Below are 21,272 nucleotides of genomic sequence, written 5' to 3'. Positions count from 1 at the left end.
GCTGAGTGCATTTTCACATTGAGCTTCTGTTTGTCTTGGCAGCCTGAAAGGAAAACTTGGACAAAATAAGCAGACGAGCTCCAGCTATCACATGAGTCTCTACTCAGAACATTTGCTGCCTGCTTTATTTATTTCTCTGCAAAAAATGTCTGTCAGTGTCTATTTGTGGCAACCCACCCTGGTGCCCCTGTATTTGGGTGTTGCATGTTAAAGTAGGCCAGTGGTACAAAGACCTTCAAGGTGTGTCTTGAGTAGAGTCATCTTTATCTAAATGGACCGTTCTGTTTTTTACAGACTCATCATGAAGCTGGCGCTTTTGACCGTTTCCATGTTGCTCCTGGTGGTGGCTGAGGGTACTGCAGACAGAATCCTGTCCAGGAGGACCAAGAGGGACCTGGCCAGTCCACTCCATGTTGGTGGTATTAGAGACCCATTTGGCTCCTACTGCCAAAGGAGAGGAGGCTGCTGCCCGGGCAGAGACGACCAGTGCACAGTGCCTTACCTGGACACTATCTGCTACTGCGATCTGTTCTGCAACCGCACCGTGTCTGACTGCTGCCCAGATTTCTGGAATCACTGTTTGGGTGTGCAGCCACCTTTCATTGGTAAGTGTGGGTGGGCGTGCAGTAAAGCATGACTTCAAGTATTGTTAAAGTATTGTTGTCATATCACTGTCTTTCAGTTTTTGTTAAAAAAAGACCTCTTGGTGTATTTATACCTACAGTTCTCCCAGTGTAGCTGAGCTGAGCTGAGCTGAGCTGGGAACAGTAGGTTTCTTATAAAACTTAGACAGGGGGAGGGATGAAAGAATGAATAGAGGGCAGGAAAAGAATGTGGACAATGCAGAGGGAGAGACAGACAATGAGTGAAGGGTGGTGTTGGTGACGGAGAAGGAGGGAGCACCATGCAGGTATGTTTTCCCTCTCAGTGAAGAGGTGTTGGGGACATGCAGACCGGAAAAACGTATAACAGAGAGTATAGAGTATAAGAGTATAACACACCCTGAGGTTTACTGTTGGCCAAAATGTCAGTATGGAGTGCTATAATCAGCAGTTAAAGGAAAAAAATGTGCTCAGTAAAAAAAAAAATGTTAAAAAAATGTGCTCAGTAAAAAAAAAAAAGTCACAACCATGCATTACATGGAATCACATAGCTGACTGGCAGCTTAACTGTCTCCTCCATGTAAATTACCTCTACCCTAAAAATGTGACTTGTCCCAGTCTGCAGCTGAGCTCTTAAGTGAGTTGTGATTGGCTGTCAAAGGCAACTGAGAGAGTGAGAGAATGGGTTTCACAGTTGTAAATCACACCATCAGCTCCTCGGAGGTGTAGAAAACATACACACACTGTACATTTGCAGCCAGCTCATGCTGTAAATTCCATAAGAAATCCACACTGACAGCCCCCTCTCCCGCCACTGTAAATCAGCGTGTAGATAAACCTTGTTGGGGTTCTGTCAGCAAGAGAATCAGTGTGGTTTTTATTACCTGTGAGCAGCCAGTTTCCAAAAATCAAGAGCGGCTGTGGACGTTCGTTTAAAGACGCGTGCTCATCCAATTAGCGCCTGTTAGAAGCGTTTGTGGGCTCTTTGCATTGATTTCAAAGCAGGTGGAAAGTTAAGAGTAAGCTGGTTAAAGCACACACACAAAAATGTCTGGGAAACCGACAGAGAAGCTAATGCCACATTCCAACAGTAGATTACTGGAGCTCAGTAATCCACTGTTGGAACCCAGAGCTCTTTAGACCTCACATACAACACAGACTCACTTATACTGCACCAACCTGCACTTAGCTTCCTTCACTATGTGTTCATGTAAATAATGTGTCATTGCTTGGCGTTTGTATTATATGAATTATGGAAGCTGCCCAAGTCACGTTGTGTCTCTGTGTGACCTGAAAATGTCTCACGAATGTCTGTCTCTTTGTCTTCATTCAGGCACCTGTGATAGAAATGGACACAGGTTCTTTTCAGGGCAGACGTACAAAGAGAACTGCAACCTATGGTATGTAAAATCCCTCTTTCATCCGACACTTTTATCTTTTAGCTTTCTAAATCTAGGCTTTAACTCAAGTGAAGCTTTAAGGAGCTTTGAGATCTTTAAAATCTCTACTTCACGTTCATAAAAAAAGACACTTTTCACTGACTCTTTATTTACTTGATTAAATACATTTACATATGATCTGATTTTAACTGTCAAATAAAATCTAAAACATTGAATAGAATGGTTGTGAATAATCAATTGTTATATTTGTTTAAAGAAAGAAAAAAATGGAATGACATCTGAAAACAGAAATAGGAAAAACACCAATGGAAATATGAACATATGGTGGTGTTTAAATTCTTTTTATATTATTTATCGAGGTAACTGTTTCTTCCTGGTACTACTTTTGACCTTATACGGTATAAAACAACTATTTAAATGTTGTCTATTAACCAAATTATACCACAAAATAAACAGTAACATACACACAGAACCCATCTACGTAGCAAAGGAAGGTCTTTATTTCCAAGGTGTTGATCCACATAATAACTTATACATTAATTATTCAGGGCTTTAAGCTTTATCCATGTTAATCTCACAATCAAATGAATAATTTAATAAATATTTTAGCTGCTACAGTTTCAGTGGTCAGACTTGACACTTCAGTCACACTGTCACGGCCCAGGCAGTCACCAAATCAGACTTGGTTTGTTTTTACTCAAAATCTTTACAGTTTTCCTCATTCCTTATGTACCTTTAAATCCTCCTGATTACATCAGTTCGCTGTTTGTTGTGACTTCCATGTTCAGAATTCTCCTGGCTCCCTCAGTCAGATTTCTTCAACAGGGTCATGTTATTTTTCTACTTCAGGGTGACTGATGGTAATGTTTTTTTTAACAGTAACGTCTTATTTAAAGGTCTTGACATGAGGTTTCTGAGGACATTTCTTAGATTACAGTAAAGTGCCCTTTTGTGTCCTGATGGCAGTGGTCTGAGTCATTTTTATCTGAATGGACGATAGTGAAGTAGACATTAAACAGCCGCTCAGAGACTTGTGGCAGGAGTTCATGTGAGGGGAAGCAGAAGAAAAGAAAACAGAATTCCTCACCTGTGTTCTACTACGGTTTCTCACCTCGTTGCCAATTCACGCTCCTGAAAAATCCTGTTCCTAAAAACCCTGAACAAGTAGATTTATATTAAGTTCCACACCTTGGCAGTTTGCCCTGACATGACTATGACATGAACATAAAGCAGACTTTCACTGATCCCAACATCGTCCTCTCCTTCCACTTGCATCAGTGTCCACAAGTACTTTCTGATAGGCCCGACGTCTGACTCTTATCAAGCTGGTCAATGAGGTTTGACCTAAAACTGTGAAGGATTTCCAGAGACACAGGATGTGTGGTGATGAAGGGCTCGGCTGACATTTCTCCTCCAGAAAGACTTGTTTTGGAAGGGGTGGAGCAAACACCAAGTTGTCTGGTTAAAAATAACCTCCTGTGTTTGTGCTCTACCAAGATCTGCGTTCATGTGCCAAATCCCCCCTTCTCACCGACAAACAAAAGAGTTTTATGTGCATACGCTCTCACGTGGACTTGTTAAGGCAATATGCATGGACGCTCGAAAACTTGCACCACAACTTGGACACACTGGGACAAACACTCCCTTTGCCTGAACCCACTCTCGTTCCCTATTAATTTCCCAGATGTGCGTCCTCTGTGACTGGAGGAGGAAGGCGGTGTTTCCGTTTTTCGATTCTACACACAGCTCTTCCTCCTCTCCCTGTAGTACCTCATTAGTGGCAGTGGAGCCCACGCACATCATCAACTGTCTCTTCTACATGTCGTCATACAACTTAGCAAACAACTATTTTGTAGCTGCAGGTGCTGTGAGGCAGCCGGTTCATTCTTTATCTTAATCAAGTTGATTACTTAGCCATTATAGCAGTTTTTCCGCAGGTACAGTTTTTTACGCCTGTGTGAAGATGAGTCATGATAAGTGCAACAGCTCTTTTGTTGTGATGATGAGATCTCCGGCCCAGGCTTTTTCCTCCCGGAGCAGCTGACATCCTGATAAGACTTTTATCTCCTCCAGATGATCTGAAACATGGCACCTACTGCATGCAGCAATGCCCCCTTTATAGGGGCAACTATCTCACCTCGGATTTGGTCGATGCATTTTAGATTGAACCACAGACAGGGGTCTTTTATAGCTGTTGATGGTGCTAATAAATTGTATTAGATTGATGGGAAAATTCTCCTTTCTGGGAATTTTAAAAGATGGATATTCTTCACAGAATTTTATATTTATACAGGCAAATAAGTGATCTGCACTTACGGTGTGCTTATCTTATCATTTCTTAAAGTGTTTTTCTATGTTCTTGTCAGTTAAGTCTTAATGTGGCTGCTGGTGCTGTTTTTAAATAAGGTTACAATGTGAACATTTCCTGAAATGAGACTCCGACTCAGACTCTAAAAGGGACGGTGATGGCGACATAAACCACTGCCTCTCATTCTTACAGCTTATATTTCGTCCTCCCTGTTTCCATAAGTCTATCATTCAGTTCATGTGTGAAACAGAGACCGCTCTGCTATTACAGTGTGAATTTATGGTTCAGTTTTGACCTGGCGTCTGTGTTCTTGCTGCCAAATGGACAGCGATGCTAAAGGTCATCGTCTCTGTCCTCCAATCAAAGCAATTTTATAGTCCTCTGTGGGACATAGGATATAAAGGTTTATTCATTCGGTCCACATCTGTAGATGTGTGTATGTGTTTGTGTGTGCTGTACAGTCTCCGCCTCAGCAGGGAGGAAAGCAGTTTGATAAGTGATACACACTGCAGCAGGATGGAGTGTAAATCCTGTGCGTGTGCATGTGTGTATCAGTGTGTGTGTGTGTGTGTAATAACAATCCTCCTGGAAGGTTCCCTGCATTGTATCAGTAAACATGATTTTTGTGTGGGAAACACCCCTCATTCTTTCCCCTACTCAGAGTCATGGCCTATAAATACCTACTGTCACTCACACACAGTCTCCAACACTGGGTTCACAGGCTCCATGACTGTCTCTGAGATATTTTGTTGTGAGCTGAGCCTTTAAAAGAGACATGAGAACCAAAATATTTACGCTCTGCCATGAGATGTTCAGTCATTGTCGCCCATCATCGCTGCCAAAATAGAATCTTCCATTAAAATGGTTTCATTTTTGTAGGGAATTAATAAACAAACAAAAAAAAGTGGACACTTTGTTACCATTGGACAGAATTAAGTCTCTGGGGAAAAGCCAGACAGAGTGACTACTAGTGGTCAAATATTTTTAAAGTAGGATAAAATAACTAATATATAACAAATATGTTAGCTTTGCTTAGCTTTTCTAATTTTAAGAAACAAAGATGTAAACATAAGATGGTTGACCTGTTAAAGAAGCTGAGCTTTATAAGATAAGGATTATTTTAGAGAGACTTAAAAAACGATTTAAACCACACATTAAAATGTTAAAAAAATAGTCAATATGACATAAAAGTTTCAATAAATATGCACAGTGCTTAATTTGAGTTTAAGAAAATATACATATACATCTATGTAGGAGGCGTCTCCTTGTAAACAATACATGTTTTTTCAATAATCCACAATGCACAAATAAGATGGGTGTGTGAGACATCCTAAGATCCTTTTTTATTTTAGCATTTTCTTGAATAATTTACTGTTAAGTAACAGGAAAATAGTAAGCAGTCATGTTCAAACCACTTACTAATATCTCCTACAGTAGCTACGCTTTAGATTTCATTCCCAAGAACACATCAGTATGGAGATTGAAACTCCAACCTTCCTGACAAACTGGTTTACCTAGTAACTCACAACTTAGGAGCCCCAAAACCTTTAATGAGACACTTTTCAAAGCAGACATCTGAACATCTTCATTAATATCCTGTTCTCTTTATCTCTATCATCTCCTTTAAGCCTTTGTTCCCTCAGTCTAAAAATACTGCATGACTGCAAACTGCAGCTATGAAAAGCTGACCTTCTATTTAACCTTTCCCTCTCTTTCCTAACATTCCTGTCATTTCACATCTTCCCACTGAATGTTATGGAATTCAGCTGAACCTCTGCCCATTTGTCTTTGATCATTTTTGTCCGTTTTAGCTCCTGGCCTCACTGACTTAAAGCATTAATATGAGAACTGAAGCAGTTTTGATCAGATTACAGGGCTGATACTTTACAGTGGTCCCATGTCTTTGTCTCTGCTCTGTCTCTCCAGTACGTGTGGAACAACAGGCCGATGGGAGTGTGAGCAGGACGCTTGTTTGATGGAGTCTGACATGATTAATGGCATCAATAGAGGGAACTATGGGTAAAAAAAAACTCAAAACACATAAATGCTTGACAGCAACTTGATGAAAAGAAACTATAAACAATACATTTGTCATAATGTTTTGTTTTTAGGTGGAGAGCATCTAACTACAGCCAGTTGTACGGCATGACTCTGGATGAGGGAATCAAGTACCGCCTGGGAACACAGAGACCCTCCAAGACGATCATGAACATGAATGAGATGCAGGTACAGTTATTATGGAACTCCTAAAAGCAGGAATTCTTCACTTAAGTTTACAGCTAGTAAGTCATGAAGTCTTTTACTAATGTCCTTTGTGCAGCTGTTTTGTTACTGACCCCTGACCTCTGACCTGGCTCTTAAAGGAGCCACACAGAAGAAATATCATTTCACTGGTTGCCAGCGGCGTAAACACCAACACCTCTAGTCTAGATTTCACAGTAAAATGTAAAAAGTCATCTTTAAGACTATCATTAGGAACTTCTCAGGTTTTCAACTTTTTTCCTTTATAAAATTGTGATAAAATAAAATATTAATCCTTTATTAGTTTGCAGTCGTTATTTAAAATAAATGCTACAACCTTTTTTAAGGTTTAACTTTATAACATCTTATAACACTGTTTTAGTTTGTGGTTGTTATAAGGTGTAGATGTGTGCAGTAAGCCATCATACCAGGTGATAATGTGTATTAAAAAAAGTTACAGTCTTGTTGTGACATTGAAACTTTGTGATATGCAGGTACTACAGAGGGGTGATCAAAATATTTTCACCCTAATTATGGTGGCGTGCTGGTATGTGATGGCGTTTGCGTCTGGAGCCTCATCCTGCTCTGATCCACACAGTCTTTGTTTACATTCTGCACGGACAGATTATTTGAAACGGAACCAAAACACCCGGCAGGGGGGAGGCTGAGGGGATGCTGGTTGACTGGAGAGTTCTTTCGTCTGCCCTTCATCCATTCCTCTATCGTTTCATCCTTCCTCACTCACATTCCTCTTTCTCTCTCTGCCACCTGAAATTCCTAAACCTCCCGCTTCTTTATGCATTTTGTGCAAGTCACCACCTGTGCCAGGAGCCAGAGCACAGCCTTTGTAGCCCATTCATAAATCTCTCACCCTCTCTCCTCCAGCGTGTCTGCAGACTTCTGGGTTAGAGACACAGCCTCAAACAAACGTTCATTCCTCATCCCTGCTGCCGTTCCCTTTCATTTATCAACAAATGCTTTGGGCGTTTGAATGTTTGGACTTTGACCCTGTACAACTACAGCTTACTGACCATTGGTACATTCCTGAGTTATATATCAGGTGGTCTTCTGCTCAGCTGAATACCTAACCTGTTAATCAGAGGAATGCAGCTCAGGCGGCCCCTTTATGAGCAAGAGAGAAATTGAGAGAGAAATCGCGTTAGTCGTTATCACAATTTACGGAGAAGTGAGGACGGCGTACAATCTTGGAACGTAGCAGTGTAAGCATGTTTGGCATCTGTGGAACACATGGTGAATGAGAATAATATGTAGGTTCTAACAAGGCGTTGTCATCTGTTGGAATTTACTACCAAGATGCAGTTCTCCTCCTGACTACTGTAACTTCACCTCTCTGACAGTACGTGTGTGTGTACTCATAAGGTCACATGATTGTGTAGGAGGGACAAGAACAAGACTTAGTGTCAATGAATAACCAAAAATCTTCCTTCTCTCACAGACTTAATTAGCAGACTTACGTAATCGACCTGTGATCCAAAACTGTCTCTCACACACACCGTGTCACACCGCCGTTAGCTCCCAAACAGCTTTTCATTGTGGTGTGCCTCACATCACACTCAACATCTTTGCTGGGTGTGACTGTTTCTGTTTCACTTAAAATTTCTTTCACTCAGTCGGGAAGATAATCACTGTTTTGTCTTAAGGAACAAAATATGTTTATGTTTTTTCTAAGGCAGTGTAGTGGAACCTCAAAATCAAGACAGCTCTCAGTATGTCTTTGAACTCTTTTCTCTTTCTGTGGCCTCAGATGAACATGGATCCTCAGAACGAACAACTGCCGCAGTACTTCAACTCCACAGAGAAGTGGCCGGGGAAAATCCACGAACCCCTGGACCAGGGCAACTGTGCAGCTTCATGGGCTTTCTCAACTGCTGGTCAGTCTGAAATTAGGAGGGTATACTGTAGTTATGTACAAAATATGTGGATAAAATGGGAAATCTTACATGTAGACAGTTTGGTCTTGATGGTCTTCATGCTAACTAATTTAGACTGTTAATTTAATTAATTTTAATAAATGTAATTATTTTCACCAGCTGTGGCTTCAGACCGAATTTCCATCCAGTCAATGGGTCACATGACCCCTCAGCTGTCACCACAGAATCTTATTTCTTGTGACACACGCAACCAGGGAGGCTGTGCTGGAGGACGCATTGATGGAGCCTGGTGGTACCTCAGACGTAGAGGGTAAACATTTAAATGATGCTAATTATCTTAAATTGTAAGCAAGTACAGTGCTGTCTGGGTTTGTGACTTATTGATAACCCGACCTGCCCTCACATCCTGTCTTCTCACAGAGTGGTAACAGAAGACTGTTACCCCTACCTGCCCCCTCAGCAGACCCCTGCAGAGGCGAGCCGCTGCATGATGCAGAGCCGCTCGATTGGTCGGGGGAAGAGACAGGCCACGCAACGCTGTCCTAACAGTCACAACTACCACAACGACATCTACCAGTCCACACCACCATACAGGCTCTCCACCAACGTAAGCACAAATACACACACGCACACACACACAGACAGCGGCTCCACACTGGAAAGGACTTTTTGTCTCAGCCTCAGATGTGATTGGAAGTTTAGTGCTGTCAGTGTAGCAGGCTGTGTTCACACCACTGAAAGCAGAACCAGATGTTACACCACATTTCATCATCAGATTATGGCATGAGTCTCAGCACCACCTCATCGTTCTGTACTGATCAACAGTTTCTCATGATTTCAGTAAGACTTAAAGCTCTGTCTTCTTTGCCATATCCAAAAGAGATGAGCGCTTGTTTCGAACACTAACAATCGTAGCGTTGCGTAGCTTCACACACCCAACAATGACACGTGGAAATTGGAAAAAGCTAGGGAAAAAATGTTGGGATCTTGCTGTGAACCAATTATTTAGGAATTTAAAACCTTAGTTCTTGTTGTGAAAATATTGAGCAATTGAAAAACTGAATTTGAATCTGAAAAAATGGCACAGTTTGGAAATCTAAGTTCAGTTCTGCTTTACGCTAGTTAGTAATTTATTGATCTACGTTGTGTTACAATAGTATTATAATTTTATGAAAATTTAAAAAAATGAAATATTATAAAAGTTTATATTTTATAAAATTGTGTTATGATCCTGAAGTACCACAGATACAGGAACAGGAATCGGGTCTTGATCATTCTGCGACTCTCCTATGGTATTTAACACACAAATGGTGACTATTATGGGTCCTTTTAAAGCATTGAACTGCAACTAGAGTTGAGTCGACCCTGCTGAGTGCAGTTTTGGAACTTTCTCATGCTGACATTATACTCTCTCACATGTTTTATGTGTTGTTACACCTATTCTTCATGCATACTTGAGCCCCCGTGGATGAACACGGGTATGTCAAAGATTAAGCATTCTCAGCTGTACGCTGTTTCCACTTGGCTTTCGTAGAGCAGGCAGATGAATTATATTAGATAAACTTGACAGTGAGTGAGTGCTTTAGAGAAATACACTTAGGATAAGATCATCTGTAAACATCATCTGATATCATTTCAGTCAACAATTTAATCTGGAATTAGATGTAGGTCTTTACCTTACGATATCGACTTACTTGACCCTCAACAAAAAATATGACAAATGAAATTTACAAATCGATTAATCAAGTTAACAAATGAAAAAATCTCATTAAGTCCGAAAAGAAATTTGTAATATGAACGGTAAATCAAATCATTTAATTTACGATGTAGCTGTGTACTCTCGTGCACGAGTCACCACTTTAGCTACAGCTGGTGCTTGGTGACTTTTTTATGACCAGTGAGCTTCAGCGACCATGTGGTCTCATCCATCACTGTTAAATGACAACTAATGCCTCTCAAAATCATTACAGCCTGTTGTGTCCTGTTTTCTGATGGTCTTTAGAGTCAATAAGTGAAGCTTTAGGATCAGGATGGTCTGAGGGACTCAATCTTGCTCTTCCTATAAATCCTTTTTTTCTGTCTTCTACTGCAGGAAAAAGAGATTATGAAGGAGATTAAGGAAAATGGCCCTGTGCAAGGTAAGGTGATGCCTCCTCCTGTGTGTTCCTCCTCAATATATCTCTAAGTCATACACAGCTGCCAGTGAGTGTTAATGCCCCCCCAGGGGACTCACAAATCCAGATATGTCCATCTTGAATCCCTGTGTTGTGTGTGACCGGGGATGATGTCATCTTTGACCTTTACCACTCTGATGGTTTTGCCTGAGGTTTAAACTCTGGCCTCACTCATTCGAACAAAAAACGATACATTTCCTTGTCAGTGTGGTGGAAGGTGGAACTGCCCTCCTTTCATTTGCTCACCTCTCTGCCTGGTGCCCAGCTGGACCGTCGTCAAGTATAATTGAATAGAGGGTTCACATCAAGTGAGTGTGTGTGGGTCCATGCTATGGGTCTCTGCCAGCGTTTTGTTAAGCAGTAGGAGCAAGTGTTGTGCAGGACATACTGGCTTTGTGTCCAGTTTCCTTTTTGTCTTTGCATTTGTCTCCTGCACAAAGACATAAATAGGCTCTATTTATGAGTGTACGTGTACGTGCTCTAAGCAAAGAGGAGGAAAGTTCACGGCATGTTCTCATCCATTGAACGCTGGCATTGGAGCAGGTAGATTTCCAAAAGAGATTAGAATATCTGGAATATCTGGGCTTTTCATCTCAAAACCCATGGAGCTAAAAAGTGAAGTCATGCGCAGCTTAGTTGTGCAGCCTGCGCACACACACACTTAGAAATTTAGGGTTTGGGTAAATGTTTTTTTACCGCTCTTTAATATGCAATAAACAGCCCATGTTGGTGTATAATTTTGTATTTTTGTGTGTACATCTGTCCGTGCTACACTTATTCTCCTGCCTGTTTGTTCTTGCAGCTATTATGGAGGTCCACGAGGACTTCTTTGTTTACAAGAGTGGGATCTACAAACACACTGACGTCAGCTTTACCAAACCTCCACAGTATCGCAAACACGGGACACACTCGGTCAGAATCACTGGGTAGGTTGACTGCACTGTACCAGTACTGCATTTGTTGTGTTAATTTGTGCCACAACTCAGATCGTGGCCTTAATTAAAGGTTTTAATCACACACAGGTGAAGAAAGTGCTAGGCTTTTGTAGTCATTTTTTATGACAAGAATCTTCTTTACTCTGAGTCTTTGTCAGGACAGGAAGCTGCACAAACCTGAATCCCACACAAAACAGTTGCAGCTTCAGCAGAAAATGTATGAAGTAAAGATGAATCAGTTGTAGATAAAGCAGCTGATTCAAAGCTTTTTTTTGCTGATGTATTTACACAAGGGCGTGCGTGTGCACAGGCTTCCACCCGGGTTTATTGAACTCAGAAACACACCTTTGGCTCCACGCCTCCGTCTGCCTCGGTTTCCTTTATCTAGTAACAACAGTGACCGCAAATATGCAGGCAGGCAGACGACTGACACACCTGGATTACCTGCCCCCACTGTCTGTGTCTCATTACCCATCCTGTCTCCTCGTTTTCCTGCTGCATTTCATCCCAGTTCGTCTTCTCGTCACTGTTCTGCTAACGGTTTTTATTCCATGCCCAAATACTGTTACTTTGAGCTAAGAAAGAAGAGTTTGTGGCAGTTTGTGTGGATTATCCACAGAGCAGGAGGAAGTCCGATGTTCTGACCTGTTGAAAGTCCTTAACTCTCTTTTTTACGAGTCTGAAACATCATCCAGCTGTGTTCTAAGTGTGGCTGTGGTGGCAGTGATGTACTGCACCGTACTCACTCGTCAAACTCTTCAGTCATTTAAATTAGCAGAGCAAAAACGACTGCTGAAAGAATGAACCAGCAAATCATATTGTAATTATAATTATGTTATCATTTAAAAAAAGATTTAAATTAAGTATTGGTCTTCATACCATTACCAGTGTCACTATTGGTACATCCCAGTTAAGATAAAATGGGATTGATCTCCTTATACAGACTTTTCATTAAACTGAAAAGCATTCGAGTTTTTACTTTAACAAGTTTGCCTTTGCACCCTTGTAACGGCAGTACAGGTTGTTGGGTACATTACTGTGGAAGAAACAGAAAGAAGAACCTCCAGACAGGGGAGTTCAGCACTTTGATAAAAGCAGCTTCGTTGGTTTTATCTGATTGGCCAGAGAGGAAGACATAATACAGCCTGTTCACACAATCCTCAGCTCTGCGCTTCCTTTATCGTGTGTTTCTTTACATACCTTACAACATTGCGTGTGTATGATAGACCCCACCCTTTAACCTCCACCCTGTACTTAGCTCAGGTTAAATCACATACTGTACCTGCTCTGAAATATCTCTGCACGGGTGTCTGCTCAACAGTCTCCTGTCAGGTGACTCTCTGGACTGAAGTTACCACAACCTTTTTTAATAAACTGTGAACGTACAGTTGGTGTGCGGTGATGCTGAGGGCACCCTACCCAAAAGCCTCTTGTTATTCCGTTCTGTAACTTCTCATCCATACTTGCGTGACTGTCTGAGGGTGGAACCTAAAGCAGGTTTAGGGGCAGATTGTCAACATGGTGCATTGAGCTTCAACCTGCTGGCCACAAGCATGGCTGTTTACATAGGCCAAAGCCCAGAGCAGTGTGTTCCTTTAAGCTCGGGCCCTGGGAAAGTTTGTGGAGAGAGCATTGGGCTCCACTGTGGTGGAAAGGTCTTTGTCTGGGCTGCTGATCCTGACTGCACTGGACAGAGAACAGGGATCAGTGCTCCGACGAAGAGGTCAGGGCTGTGTGGAGGGGCATCAGTAGTATGCCCATCATTACTGTCCGTTACCAGCAGGTCAGCTGGTGGACAAATCTCTGGGCCGTATCTGGTCCACGGCCCGTAGTTTGCCTAGGTTGGATTTAGACGACACGTTCTTCTTTAACACAGAGATGATGCCTGTTTCTCAGATTACAAAGTCCTTTGACCCCATAGTAACGTGGCGATGCTCCAGTGGTGTGTGATTGGTTCTCTGTGTAAAACTAGAGTTTAAATCTGATGTTCACGGAGCATTTCAGGCATTTAAAAGAAGTCAAGTCCACACCACACATGTTCAAGTTCAAAGAAAGTTCAAAGAAACTTTGCCCTAAAAAGTCACTGCCAGTGTTGCCCATCACTCTTATTTCCCGACATTCTTTTCCCTTCTAAAGAATAACAAGTCATTGGGCAATGGGGGTCTCTTGGGAAATGAAAGGGTCAGAGAGCAAAAACAGGATGGGAATGGACTCTTTGAGAAATACTTTCCTCGCTACCAACCACAAGTGTAGGCATCTAAAAGTTGCAAGGCGTGATGGGAATTTATGAACCTTCGCCAGGTTTGTTTTGGAGCAAAGCTGCTGGCAAGGGTGATGGACAAGATAAGCATCAACGTTCAGATTCACACCCGTTTGTTTTTTTCCCATCATCAGTTGTGTTGTCTCCTTTGCTTATACTGTGGTGTGTTCACTTCCTCGTCACCTTCCCTCTGTTTCCTGTTTCATGTTGGCTGTATAAAAATAACAGAGGAAAAGGGAATTCCGTGTTCTTTAGATTGGAATGATGTAGGAGTGCCGTTAGGTGTTGTCCCGCCATAAATACTCAGGATCCTCAGGATGTTGCCAACAAGATGAAACACAAGTTTTCACCCCAACAAAAACAACCGCTTGAACCGTCAAAACTGATGTGAACTATGTCTCTGAGTCGGTGCATGTCAGAAAACATGTTTGTAGAAAGTCGACCTCATTTGAACAATAGTTGTCCAACTGTGATGCAGTCAGTTTAACATTGTCTTTGACTTCTACTCACCAGGTGGGGAGAGGAGAAAAACTACGATGGGACAGCAAGAAAATATTGGGTAAGCTTAAGAATGTAGTATTAGGAAACACTGTTACATGATATTAAAGAGATTCAACTTAATCTTTATTGCATAATCCATGTTTCAGATTGCTGCCAACTCCTGGGGGAAGAACTGGGGAGAGAATGGTTTCTTCCGTATCGCTCGTGGGGAGAATGAGTGTGAGATTGAGGCATTTGTGATTGGAGTGTGGGGCAGGATCACGATGGAGGACATGCACAAACATCCCCACCACCATCGTCGCCGACATATTTAGAGACACAGTTTTGTTTTACCCCACTTTCAGATGGCTGTTGGAGGAGAAACTCAACAAGAATATGAGAACGTCATCGTTCAAGACTTTCCCCTTTTGTACTGAGCTGAACGCAGCAGCAACCAAAACAACCGTAAAGCCTGGAGATTGTTCTCCTGTTCTTCATTCCTCACTCTGGGAATTAATGCAACTCCTCCTCTCCCATGAGTCTCCCCTTTTTAAGAGTAACCTCCCATTTCCCAATGTTTAAATAAAGCCAAAACATAGAAAACCCTTAGCTAACGCTTTATGAAGTTGCCTTGAAATGAGAGACCTCAGGTATCGACTCACCCAAAGACCACTCTGCTCAGAATCCTCAGTAATGAAACATGGTCACCTCACGTTGGCTGATGGCGCAAGGAGAATCTCAGTCAGTTTTTTTTTTTTTTTTTATGGTTTCAAGTGTTAATGTGAACCTTCGGTCTTTTCTGTCTCTTAAGTCTTTAATCCAGATGGACAGAGTTACAGAAAGGCACCGAAAGGAAGAAATGTGAGACATCAAATCCTTTTAAAGCAACACACTCACACACAACCACCTCACACTAGTAACGTGATCATATCCCACATACATGATCCCACTTACATTCACCTGTCATGGCCACAGTCTGATTTAGTCAGAGATAAAAGGATGGAGTTTGTAGCTGGAGGCGAGAAAGATGAGGTGAAAAAAAAGAAAGGACTAGAAGACAACCCAAATGTGGGTTAAATATTCCAAACATATCACACAGATAATGACTGAAAACATATGACTTAATATTGAGATAACTTACCTTTAGTTACCAAATTAGGTATTTTTAAATATTTTATCCACAGAAACTGCCAATTCTGACCTTCGTTGTAATGTATTATATTCAAAAACAGTGTTTGGGTTTTGGGGGGTGGGCTATAACATAAACATGAGACCACAAACAAAGGAGAGTTGTTTGCAACACAGATGATATTGTGTATTAAAGTCTTAAAGTGCGTTTTTCTTTTTCCTCTGTACACTGTTACAATGTTGAGCTATTTTGTCAGTAATACTTTATAGGTTTATTTTTCATTGCTACATGTTTGATGTTGGAGGACAGTGCTGCCAAATCTGTCTGTAGTTTGTGTTTCATAGAGAACAAGTGGCGTCTCACGAATGCTGAAAAACGATTTGACAGCCTGCAGATTAGCTCCTCCTACAGTTTTATATATTCATACAAAATATTGTGTGCCTGTTCTGGTGGACATTTGATGTGATCATACACCTCAGATGTCTTGACTGAAGTTTTGTTTCCAGATCTTTACTTTTAAAGTAGGCAGGTGTGTTATTACTACTTGCCTTACATTACGTCTACATGTCCGTTAGGTCTGACTTAAAAAGGCTCATCTCTTTCTGTCTGGTCTTGTGATCTCAGAAGTCGGTGCCTTTCCAAGGAAGGGATCAGAAGATCGACTTAAAAGCAAAGAGAAATGCCTGCATGGACACACAATGTGCAATGTGCTCGAGGGGCTTCACATAGATCAGTAGTTGTTGCATATTTCTCATGCTGCGTAGTGAATATTGCTAGACTACAAGGCTCTCCTTCATTTCCCTGCAGCAGGTGCTAGAAATCCAGTACGAAGATGCTGCTCCGTCAGTTGAATGTGCTCACACAAAATTATTGTTTTGTGTAAATCTGATTCTACACATCTGTAAAACATTGTTCTGCAGGAACAGCAATACATGTAGTTCTTCACAATAGTAATTTAGTGTTTTGTTTTGGGTTTTTTTTTATTTAAATCACTTTTAACACAAACTTCTTGGTCAGTTAATTCCAACTGGACAGATTGAGATGACGCTCCACTGATCTGGATAGTATGGTACTGATCACCAACTATTGTGTGGAACCGTACACTTCTTTACAGCTGTATTCTTTAGAGAGGGACCATATGACCAATGAAAATACAAAGAAACAGTACAGCAAAAACAATGTGAAACAAGATTTTCAAGCTTTTGTTCCTGCTGGTTAATTAACTAAATAGTTAGTTGGTAATTAACTTAGCAACAGTTACTTTTTGTACTTGATATTTTCTAGTTAGGAGCCGGGTGGCAATTTATGAACCTTAGGACAAAAATGATCAGGGCCACAGTTAGAAGTCTAGAGATCTGAGAACTTTGTTTGCCTTTGAAAACGTGTGCCTTTTATTCAAATTCAAAACACAATGACTACAGGAGCAGTTTTACCTCTACTCCATAGAATCCCATGGTTGCCTTCAGCTTTTGTTCCAGCTCTGTTCGCTGGACAGTTAGGCCATTCACATATGTAAGATAAACCACTTATTTACTGATGTCTAGATTTTTATTTATAAAAAAGATGCTAAATATATGTCTATTCTTTTATTCTTTTGCAAATGTTTTGCTGTCTCATGTATTGTCTGCACTTAATGCAATACTACTCTAGCATTTACTTATGCAGCACAATAAAGTCTGTCTGAAAGTGCTAGTGTTGTACAGTATGGTGCTTTAAAAAACATTTTCCACAAAGTTGCCTGCTGTGGAAAATACATTAAATGGAATAGAAGGTGTGTGATTTTAAGAAGTGCATGGGATCAGTAATCACCACAATGGGAGTCAGTGTTCACGGAACCGTCGCCAGGCAGGATGAGGAAAGTTTTTCTTAGGATCTGCTGTGTAAGCGTAATCTCCAGCAGTGAACTCAATACCTCTGCCTCAGTGAAAGCACACTTGTACTTTAAGTGTATATATATTTATTTATATATGTTTTGTATATCAGCACAATCCTCTATGAATGTTGTTCATGAATTCATTTCGTTGCATGCCTGTAAGGCTGTCCTACTTAAACACCTGTGTAACATCTGCCTGAAAGGGACAGTGTCAAAAAAATTACAGGTCTGTGAAATGAGAGAAACCCAGCAAATTGCCATATAGATCATACGGTTCAGTCAGTGGAAAAATTACCAGGTGTTGTGTTTGTGACTGCGGTTCAAGCAAAACAGTTTGTGGGCAGGCGTGGAGGTCGTCTGGGCAAATGACCTTAACCTTGCATTCTTCTGTCCAGGCGCTCTGCTGAGCTGTAAGTCCATGCTTTGCTCAGATAAACTTTTTTGGACAAGGGTTGATCAACCAAGATTTAAAAAAATGCTGTGATGCTTAATATTCACCCCCTTTTCTGATTGAATGAGCAGAAAATGGGTATAATGTATCATCTTTATCAAATAACAATAGAAAGCTTTTTTCCCTGGTTTGAGTCCAGTATATTCCAGTGCAATTTATATTACAAATGTTTGAAGCAGGTGAAACATACAGTATGCTTCTGTTTTCTGTTCATATATTTGTGCATCCAACAACAAAAGTATAAAAGAACAATAAAAGTTTACCTTAAACTTGACCAGTAGTTTATTGTGCTACTGTCTAAAATGTTAAAATTTTGTTCATTTTCAAAAGCCTAACAAGGTTCAGTCTCAGTGAAAGCATGATTGAAAAACCTGAAGAATTCAACACAATATTACACAGCTTATCTCTCCGCACCAGGGCTAATTATGGGAACTTGGATCAAGGGATCGGTCCGAGATTGTTTACCTTTCTTTCATTGTTTCTGTGTCACCAGGCAGCCAAAGCATTCATTACTTCAGCAGCAACTTCTCTGCTCCTGCTCAGCTGATGGTCAGCAATGGACACATACCAAGGAAAAGGAGGAAGTAATTATTAAGGACTGAGGAGATGGAACAATCATTGGCAGGAGACTCCACCTACAATTGTTCAGGTCCTCTTCTGCTTGATGTGGCTTATTGTGTCCTGTGCTACATCCACACACACATGGACATAACGGGTTTCCTACCTTTTTGTTCATAATCACAGTGACACATTTCATCCTATAATGTAAGCCTGTTTTTATTTTCTTCCAGGCTGTGGTTGCAACAAAACATGGAAATAGGAAAATACAGAGGCCTTGATCAAAGAGCAGAGGTGCTGTCAGGGTGTAAAAAGTGTAAAAAATGGCTGCTTCATTCACAATTTATTTACAAGGCTCTTTATTGTGCTGTTATTATGAGTATACCAGGATGAAGGTGTATAGGGAAGAGTGAATTTCGATCACAGTGACACATTTCATCCTATAATAAGCAGTAGTAAGCCTGAATTTCATAAATTATGCAAAACTGAGATGTGAAGAAAAGTTGGGGATGAAATGAATACCTGTGAAACCCATTGAGAAAATTACATAAATCAAGCAAATTAAATATTAAGGGAAATATTTCCTAGGTAATTCATCTCTCTGTCTAATATCTTTATTTTCTATGTCACAACTGGTCAACATGTTCTTACTATGTCTTTATTGTGCAAACTACATATTTGTATCTATCTGTTACATATAATGTCTATAATTTAGTGTACTTGGAAAACCAGGAAGTTGAGGTAGAAATTTCACACAAGCAACAACCTCATTAAAACACAGAGAATTTGGGGGAACCCTCCTCAAATGTTCTGAGGCAGGGCCAAAACACATGGCTTTAGGGAGAATCCCTCGACAAAGGTATGTCCTCCAGAGCTTTGATGTATTGTTGTCAGTAAGTGAAATGCCTTGTGGGAAACGGAAATGGGATATATGATATGTAATGTAATATATTATTATTAGTCTGAACAACATATGTGACGCGTTTCCTGTAGGGAACGCTGTTATCTGTAATCTAAGTACTCCAGCGAGACGACTTTAGAACAATGTTAAATGTTTATTCCAATACCTGCAATCTTTTAAAGGCTTTGTTCTCGTACTTTTTGTGATATGGTTCAGTGCTGCTATCTTGTGTTGAGATTTCAGTACGGCTGTTTGAAGAGACAAAATGACTCCGACGTTTTAAAACTTTATTGAATCTGCTAGTTGCAGCAATATAGAAGGTTGAAAACCTTACTTTTTGTAACAAAGTTCGATAGTTTATTTGCGTAAATTAATCACTGATTATCAAATTAACTTCAATGCTCCAACTTTAACTGACACAGACTGTTTCCGGTAGAGTTGTAGCTCGACGATTTAAAGTCGACACTTGTCGCCCTCTAGCGTGGGCCATTTCCTCTCCTGCATTCACACATCCTGTAGGCGCACATGTAGAAAATACCTGCAACAGACAGAGGTCATGTTATGTGTTCTACTTTTCCCGCTAAATACTTTGCTAATGGGACTTAAACTTATAATATAATATAATATAATATTCCAATTGGATTGTTAGGTTACGTTTGTATTTTCTTACCCGCAAAAAAGGTCATAAGCATGGCCACCCAGCCTAGTATGTATGACCAGGAGAAGCGCCAGTCACCAAAGCGCTTTCCCAGGAAGTTGATGGTCACTCCAGTGTAGATGGCCATACCCAGCAGAACAAAGAAAGCTGAGAGGGAACAAAGGAATGATCATTCCAGTAATACTTTATATACTCCATGGGTAACGTAAACCGTGTGAAACTGTTAAGAGAGGAAGACAACTCACTAGAGACAAAAAACATGATTCCTGCAGCAAAGGAGCGGTTGAACCTCTCAAAGGAGGAGAAGTGAGAAAAGGACATGATGCCTGCAATGATGCCTGCAAAGCACGACATCCCTGAGAGGATCATGAAAGCCCTGGTTGCATTCCAGTAAGCTGGAAAAACAGGAATAAAAGATTACTATTGTCATGTTTAAAATGATTTAATGAACATCTAGTCATTCTTATTATTTAATATGCATGTGACACCAGCCATGACTAATTCACCTCAGGCCCAAACAACTCAAACAATGACTTTTTAATTGAATAATTTATTGTTTTGTTGAATTATTGAAGGAAGTAGAAAACGCTGTTATTATAAATGACTTGCTTGTTAGTTCTGACATTTCTACACGGTTACATTAAATTTTCTCTGCTCCAAAGTCGACTCACCAATGCTGTCAGTCTGCATGTAGCACTTGTTAGACATGCAGTACCTCCACAGACCCTGGTGGGCATAGTTTCCAGACAGCCTGTACTGCATCCAATAGTCAGTTGCAGTGGAGACCACCAGCAGGATATTGCCCACTATAGCACAGAACAGACCCCCTCCCATGAAACTGTACATCTTGAGCTGATAAAACGGTGCCACGGCAGAGCTACTGGAAGAGAAAAGGTACATGCAGAGGTGTACAGTAATTGAAAAGTTTGGAACTTCAAATTAAACAAATTGAAAAGGGTAATTAAAAATACATCCATTGTGAATACTGGCTAAATTGACACCAAATTAATTCTGGTGAAAAGGCAGAGTTAGTGATGAAAACTGGGTTGTCTGATTACTGCTATGGAGCTCTGTTTAAACACATTGGACCAAGAGGTTAAGAGGTAAATATGTGAAAAAATAATCCTGAATTCTAAAGAATATTAAATTTGTAGTTAACGTGTCAGGATACCATGTCAACAAATCCTCTGATCTGTAAATGTCCCCAACTGCTAAACAGGTGCAAAGCACAACTACAGTTAAAGCTACTCTTACTACAGTCGTGACGGAGAATCAGACAGGATTTTGTTGGGGTAAATGTTACAAAATAAACATTAAATTTGATCCCTTACCTTGTTTAGTGAAATGCACTGTCTCTTCTGGCCACCTTCCAGAGGTGAGGATACAGACAGGTGGAAGGGAAGAGTGAGA

At 40.7% G+C, this 21,272-nt stretch overlaps 2 protein-coding genes across 2 annotated transcripts in view; one reads left to right on the top strand and one right to left on the bottom strand.

Moving 5' to 3' along the window:
* tinagl1 (tubulointerstitial nephritis antigen-like 1) overlaps positions 1-17,114 on the top strand; it is a 19,939-nt gene extending 2,825 nt beyond the window's left edge. The window contains exons 2-12 of the mRNA XM_025065171.1: positions 295-605; positions 1,936-2,002; positions 6,237-6,329; positions 6,422-6,536; positions 8,317-8,443; positions 8,603-8,753; positions 8,864-9,050; positions 10,536-10,581; positions 11,420-11,543; positions 14,326-14,371; positions 14,460-17,114. Of these exons, the coding sequence (XP_024920939.1) occupies positions 302-605; positions 1,936-2,002; positions 6,237-6,329; positions 6,422-6,536; positions 8,317-8,443; positions 8,603-8,753; positions 8,864-9,050; positions 10,536-10,581; positions 11,420-11,543; positions 14,326-14,371; positions 14,460-14,627 (1,428 nt within the window). The 5' untranslated portion in view covers positions 295-301 and the 3' untranslated portion in view covers positions 14,628-17,114. The remainder of the gene's footprint in view (positions 1-294; positions 606-1,935; positions 2,003-6,236; positions 6,330-6,421; positions 6,537-8,316; positions 8,444-8,602; positions 8,754-8,863; positions 9,051-10,535; positions 10,582-11,419; positions 11,544-14,325; positions 14,372-14,459) is intronic.
* A 1,657-nt stretch (positions 17,115-18,771) lies between these two features.
* LOC103394364 (lens fiber membrane intrinsic protein) lies at positions 18,772-20,708 on the bottom strand. The gene is made up of 4 exons (XM_025065215.1): positions 20,534-20,708; positions 20,108-20,257; positions 19,875-20,009; positions 18,772-19,742 (listed from the first exon to the last, which is right to left on the bottom strand). The coding sequence occupies exons 1-4, from the start codon at positions 20,706-20,708 to the stop codon at positions 19,681-19,683; spliced, it is 522 nt and encodes a 173-aa protein (XP_024920983.1). The 3' UTR covers positions 18,772-19,680.
* Between the last annotated feature and the right edge of the window lie 564 nt (positions 20,709-21,272).

Source organism: Cynoglossus semilaevis, chromosome 18 (genome assembly GCF_000523025.1).
Source record: "Cynoglossus semilaevis isolate Cse_v1.0 chromosome 18, Cse_v1.0, whole genome shotgun sequence".
Classification (NCBI taxonomy): domain Eukaryota; kingdom Metazoa; phylum Chordata; class Actinopteri; order Pleuronectiformes; family Cynoglossidae; genus Cynoglossus; species Cynoglossus semilaevis.
This window is presented reverse-complemented; position numbering and strand designations above follow the sequence as displayed.